This window comes from Salvia splendens, chromosome 13 (assembly GCF_004379255.2).
Source record: "Salvia splendens isolate huo1 chromosome 13, SspV2, whole genome shotgun sequence".
NCBI lineage: Eukaryota > Viridiplantae > Streptophyta > Magnoliopsida > Lamiales > Lamiaceae > Salvia > Salvia splendens.
Genome location: NC_056044.1, coordinates 8,614,665 through 8,621,077, shown reverse-complemented (window position 1 = coordinate 8,621,077; position 6,413 = coordinate 8,614,665). Strand labels below are relative to the sequence as shown.

General features: G+C 36.5%; 1 protein-coding gene across 3 annotated transcripts; it reads right to left on the bottom strand.

Annotated features, from left to right (window-relative positions):
- Positions 1 to 264: 264 nt before the first annotated feature.
- On the bottom strand, positions 265 to 4,826 carry LOC121762087 (ethylene receptor 1-like). 3 transcript variants are annotated; one of them, XM_042157857.1, is made up of 8 exons: positions 4,670 to 4,826; positions 3,095 to 4,041; positions 2,181 to 2,549; positions 1,813 to 2,079; positions 1,586 to 1,719; positions 1,266 to 1,463; positions 752 to 942; positions 265 to 682 (listed from the first exon to the last, which is right to left on the bottom strand). In XM_042157857.1, exons 2-8 carry the CDS (start codon positions 3,995 to 3,997, stop codon positions 585 to 587), a joined length of 2,160 nt encoding a protein of 719 aa, XP_042013791.1. In that variant the 5' UTR covers positions 3,998 to 4,041; positions 4,670 to 4,826; the 3' UTR covers positions 265 to 584. The 3 variants fall into 3 exon arrangements, with proteins under 3 accessions (XP_042013791.1, XP_042013792.1, XP_042013790.1); XM_042157858.1 differs by having other exon boundaries at positions 265 to 942; positions 3,095 to 3,826; positions 3,936 to 4,041; positions 4,670 to 4,814; XM_042157856.1 differs by having other exon boundaries at positions 265 to 942.
- Between the last annotated feature and the right edge of the window lie 1,587 nt (positions 4,827 to 6,413).

Below are 6,413 nucleotides of genomic sequence, written 5' to 3'. Positions count from 1 at the left end.
AAGAGGATGATGCTTATATAAGGTGATCATATAAGCTATGTAACATATCATTTCTCTATATATATATATGCAAAGATGATGGTACCAAAAATTTATGATATATCTAGAAATTTTGTTAAGAAAATTAACTAGCTAATAATGGTCACTAGATCGAATACTAATTAAGATATCTTGATCATTGACTTAAATTATAAAATGAGTTTATCTTCATTTTAATTGACATAATATTTACATAACATAAGAAACTCATAAATTTCATTATTCTAATTGTAACACTATGACTACTTTTATCATCAATTATATGATTCTGTAATTACAGAAGCCAAATTTATCTCAGATTGACTGTCCTACATATCAATAAAAATGCACATAACTTTACAGTTGAAACTAAGTAGAAGAAAAATAAATTAAGCTCATCATCTATAAGCAGGCAACTTAAGATTACCTCAGAACAAGTCATCTTCACAACTCCGTCGTGATCATCATTCTTGCCGTATATCAATCGCCGGCACCCCCATTCGGACACTGCAACCATCCATCAAGAGGCACAAGAACTTGGTAGCTGAGAACTTCCACTCCCAACGTTATTGAGATTCGACAAGATATCCGTGTTCTAAGAGATCAGACAGAACACTTCTCATTTTATCTACCGACACGGGCTTCAGTATGACTCCATCCATGCCTACCTTTCGACAGTTCTCTTTTATCATTCTGTCAGTATTTCCGGTAAGTGCAACGATAAAAGGTCTACCTGAACGTTTAGCGAACTTCTCCCTGATCCGTACAGCGACTTCAAAACTATCAACAGCTGCCATGCTCACGTCGAGGAAAACAGCCTTGTGTTCGTAACTTACAGCTCTAACACACTCATCTCCGGATGAAACAGCCAACACATCACACCCTAGGTGCACAAGTAGGCCCTTCGTTACCGTACGACCAACACTGTTTATTCAATGTACAACGTTAAAGTCAATAACATGGAGAGGAACATTGCAATTAAATACTTGTAAAGTTAGAAATGCATCAGTTTAGACAAAAATGGTGATATTGTAGAGTGCATCATATCTCATAAGATATTCTCTAGTGAAATATCTTTGACTTGGCAGCGCCTTTAGGCGTAGTCTTATATAGACAAATTGGATAACCAAAGTTTTAGTGGCAACTGGCAAGAAATAAAAGTTAGCATAAGAGACAAAACCGACGCAAGAAAAAAAAACAATGATAAGCAAAAGGAGAAGTATTTAAAGGGTGCATGTATTACTAACCTGTTATCATCCATCAGCACAACTTTAAGCCCAGAAAAAATGAACTTTACTTGATTTCCAGGGCCTTTGTGCAAAAATGGAAGCTTGGACTCATTTAAGCGAGCAGGAATTCCAAGTTTAACAATGAAGATCACAGTAGAACCCCTGCCAAGACCTTCACTCTCAATCCAAATGTGCCCCTCCATGAGATTGACAAATCTGATCGCATAAAACCATATTTGAAGGAGAAAATAAATTCAAAGGCAGAGAATGTGACGAAGTTCCATGGATTGGATTAAAAATAAATAACGTTGTAGAAGAATTATGAAATAAGATCCTACCTCTTACAAATTGCTAGACCAAGGCCAAGGCCACTGCCACCAGAATTTTTGGCAGCAAGTGGTTGGCTCTGCACAAATTTCATGAATACCTTGGGAATCTCTAGTTGGTTAATTCCTGAACCAGTATCTTTTACCTAAAAAATAGGGCAAGAAGTTACTATAAACTCATAAGAATCAACAAAACTAATTTCTTGAGAATTTACTTCCATTGGCAATTGGAAACAAACCTCTACACGCAAATAGAAGTGGTTATCACTGTGTGTAGGAAAAAAGTCAGGGGCTCGAGGATCTCTTAGAGAGTCGGGCTTCGCAACAGAAGCTGATACCGAGATGCCTCCCTCTTTTGTGAACTTAATAGCATTCCCAACAACATTCAGTAGAACTTGCATCAGTCTTTTTTCATCACCAACAGCATGTTCAATCAAATCAGGGGACAAATTCAACATAACATATAACTTCTTCACAGCTGCAATAGGTTTTATCAAATTAAGTACCTACAACAAGAAGTAGATACCTCAGTAACCCTAGAATAAGCAAGAAAAAGAATTATAATTTCTTCACCATCTAGAAATAATAAAAAGATGAGTGCTCCAACCTCCCTGAAAAGTGAATGAAGATTGAAAGTTTCTATCTCAAGTTGAAGGCTACCATCTTCAAGCCTCGAAAGATCCAATACGTCGTTAATAAGGGTAGCCAACAGGTTACTGCTCTTCAGGATTGTTTCAACCATTAGACGTTGCTCAGGCGACAGCTCAGTTTCTTGTAGTAAGGAAGACAAAGCAATTGTTGCATGAATAGGAGTTCCCATCTCATGATTCATGACGGCCAAGAAATCATTACGAGCACGCACAGCCATCTCTGCTTCTCTTCTTGCCAGATCTAGGGCAACATTCTGTTCCATAAGAAGATCTCTTGCCCTCATTGATTCTTCTAAAATTGCAGCATGGGAGAGAGCAACAGCAACCTGATACATGGAGAAGTCAAAACATAGTGAAATCATTCATAAATTATCTCAAGCCGAACTTCTGAACTGATAGGCGCTAACAAGTATAAAACCTAAGTCAAGAAGTGATGAAAGATTTTGGGCACCAAGCAGACTAGCATACCATTGCACCTTTGCTATCTGCTTAACCATGTAGGTATGACTGATTTATACGAATAATATCCTTCATCAATGTTCTGGTGACTTCAACTAAGATTATATATGAGCTCTAGACACTATAAATATAACTGGACCCGCAAGTTAACCTATTTAGGACACTAGCGAGATTATAACCATTATCATCCCTTAACAAGAAAATGAGAACTACATATAAAATCCAAATGACCAGCTACTAGATAAGTGTTTTAAACCCTCTATATAACAACATTAAAACCCACCTGCATTCACCATGATTAGCTTTGCAGATGTCCTAATCAAGAGGCTATGCACAATATATACTTTTAACAGATACAGTTACAATGTCAACAATCAACATGTGAAAAGGAAGAGACTAGGCAAAATCGAACCTGATCTGCTACCACCTCAACAAGCTCCAATTCATGCACATGCCACTGCCTAGCACTGTCTGAAGGGAGCATTAAAACCATCAAAGCATATCTTTTAGTTGACAGTTCAGGCCAATCATGGATCTGAAAATTGGACAGATGCAAGAGAGGGACGCGCACAGCAACCACCTCTCCTGGCATGTACTGTCCAGCAGGTCGAAGCCGGGCAACAGGGGAGATTGGAGAGATTTTTACAGCACGACTAGTATTGAATACTTGATTGATTACAGGTAGTTGTATGGGCACGGTCAAACCAACCGGGTTTTGGTGGCGGAGAGTGTAGGAAAGATTGAGCTCTAGCCCAGTCCGTGTTGGCATCCATAATGCACACTCTTCCAAACCCAATGTTCTTCCAAGCTCAAGAAGAGTAGTCTTCAGTATGGTATGCCTATCAAGAGTGCTTCTGATTTCATGAGTTAGCATCCTTACATGCCTACCAGTTTCTTCCTGTGTACGGATCAACCCCATTTCTCTGTCTAGTTCTGCAGCCTTATTTTTCAAAAATAGTTCCCTTGTTTTGACACTTAATAGATCAGGGATGATATGTACTAGCAAAAGTGCTGTTGCACAAGACACAACAGCTGTCAAAACTTTGGCTGTAGTCATCACAACTGCCACAGTCCTCGTATGCATAGTAAATGTCCACAAATTTATCAGGTGTGTTGCTCCACAAAGAACAATAAAAGCACCAAACTGCACGAGAACCCATCTATAAGGAAATACAGCAGATTTCTTGACAAAATATATTATCTCCAAAGGGATTGAGAAATACGCCAATGCTATGAAGAAATCCGATACATACTGATACTTCATCAGCAATTCATCAGCTGGCCATGGTGACTCAAAGCAGTTACAATACTCCATTTCGCAGGAGCTACTGAAACCTTATAAGACCTCTCTCAATGCAACTGAAGCAACAAAAAGAAAGCACAAATGGATATAAGCAAGATAAAGTCTGCAATCAGCGTTATACTAGGAAAACACAGCTACCTGGAAAGTTGAAGTTTGATTTGGTGATCTATTTAAAACTGATAGAATTTACTACTACTTCCTTTAGGCGAAAGGGTTTATATTTTCAAATACACTTATTTTTTAGCAGCATGAACTATATTTTCAGTAAATTATCAAAAGATTTTGCCTAACTGATGAAAAGTTACAGCAACATTTTTGAATAATCTAATTCATATCAATATAGCACATACGGAAGAATGCCTAAACCCTCAACATGAATATCTTTTTGATTTGGCACAACAATACAGAATAGAAGATATTGAAACAAAAAGTAATAGTACTCCCTCCGTCCCACCCATAGTAGATGTCACTGTGAATTGAAATCGTAAATCATAAGCAATACTGTGATTCAAAGCAGAGCTTGTAATGTTCGAAAGCAGAAGCAATAGAAGATAAAAGTTGGAGGTTGTAGCGTGAACTGAATTATGAAATGAGAAGCAAAATGATCTGAAATGGATGCGTGCAGTGAGAATTGAATTGAGTTCGGAGAGAAAGATGGAAGTTAGATCAGAAATTAGAGCTCACATAAATAGGCGTTTTTGCAAGTTGGAGTTCAGATGTTGCAGAAGAACCGAGCGGAAGCGTTGCGAAGACGAAGTCCGGAGTTGGAGGAGGCAGAAGATGGGAAGAGAGAAGGAGAGATGAAGATGACTTTCTTTATTTAGAAAGATGACTGTACGTACCTGTATATTTCTATATATGTCCCACATTTTATTACAAAATTAATCACTTTCATTACATTTATTTACACCTCCACAGCATCCAATCCTATTGCACCGCACCACATAAATACTATCAACACCACTTCTTATCCAAGATTAAATTAATCATCTTTTAAATTTTCAATTTTTGGCTGCTTACTATTTAGAATAGCCTCTCAAGCTTTTATTCTCACTATTCACGGTGACGGATTCATGAAATAAAACTCGGTGATATTAGACATATTGAAGAGTGTTGTTATCGTGTTCTGATTCTGATAGAAATCTCTCTATCGCTTCCTCTATCGTCATCGTCCCCACCGTTCCACTGATGTGATCAAATTGTGTGTCGTGAATATCATGGTTGTTGTTTGCAAGCCTTGAATCTATGGTTTGTCGCTAACCAAACGCTATGCTGTTGTATTGGGTCATATTCGTCATATTGGGCCTAGCTCGTCTTGTGTGTCTATTTATATAGAAGTAGAGGCACAAAACTCTGTAATCTGTCACCGCAATTATAATATAACATGTTCTCCGTTCTTGTCCGTGAATATAGCTAACACAACATTGGTGAACCACGTAAATATGTCTCTTTTACGTTTCTATTTGTCGGTTACTCAATTACTCGTCACAATACTTATAAACTCTTCTTTCCATGCTCCACTACATCATGGAGATATGTAGCCTATGAATTGAAACTTGCACAAAAGTATCTCTTTTCTTGCTTCACTTACAAAAGTTTGAAATTGATAAATTCAAATCGTAAAGATGAGAAGTCTTTTGGATAAGGAATAATTAGAGAAATAAGTATATCGGAAATTGTAAAATTTGCTTATAAAATCATTTTATAAATTACTCGTCACAATAGTTATAAACTCTTCTTTCCATGCTCCACTACATGGAGATATGTAGCCTATGAATTGAAACTTGCATAAACGTATGTCTCTTTTCTTGCTTCACTTGCAAAAGTTTGAAATTGATAAATTCAAATCGTAAAGATGAGAAGTATTTTGGATAAGGAATAATTAGAGAAATAAGTATATCAAAAATTGTAAAATTTGCTTATAAAATCATTGTATACCATGCGGCCTAATATGATTACTGACTTTATAGAATTAGGTTATAAATTTGAATACTTTGCATAACTAATCAAATTTTTATGAAACTATTAACTATCCTTCCAATCTTTAAAAATATGAATTATTTTCATTCGAGCTCGTCTCTTACGAATTTTCGATTTTATAACATATTTCTTCACTAATAGTAATATTGTACTCCCTCCGTCCCGGATAATTCGTATCACTTTGACCGGGCACACATTTTTAAAATTGTAATGAAAAGTGAATTGAAAAAGTTAGTGGAATGTAGGTCCTACTTTTATATATTAGTTTTATAATAAGATGTGAGTATGAATGAGTTAGTGGAATATGAGGTCCACTACCAAAAATGATAAAAAGTGAAATGAGAAAAATTATATAGGACGGACCGAAATGGAAAAATGGGACAAATTATCCGGGACGGAGGGAGTAATAAATTTTTTTTATCTATGTCTTATTTATCAATTGTGCAAT

What these genes read in the sequence shown, in the direction of transcription:
- LOC121762087 (XM_042157856.1), bottom strand. Translation starts at nt 3,997, where the DNA reads ATGGAGTATTGTAACTGCTTTGAGTCACCATGGCCAGCTGATGAATTG. An exon ending in TTCATTCACTTTTCAGGGAG is followed by an intron (nt 2,080 to 2,180) that starts GTTGGAGCACTC and finishes TTCTTGTTGTAG; the next exon opens with GTACTTAATTTGATAAAACC. An exon ending in GTGCTGATGGATGATAACAG is followed by an intron (nt 943 to 1,265) that starts GTTAGTAATACA and finishes TTGAATAAACAG; the next exon opens with TGTTGGTCGTACGGTAACGA.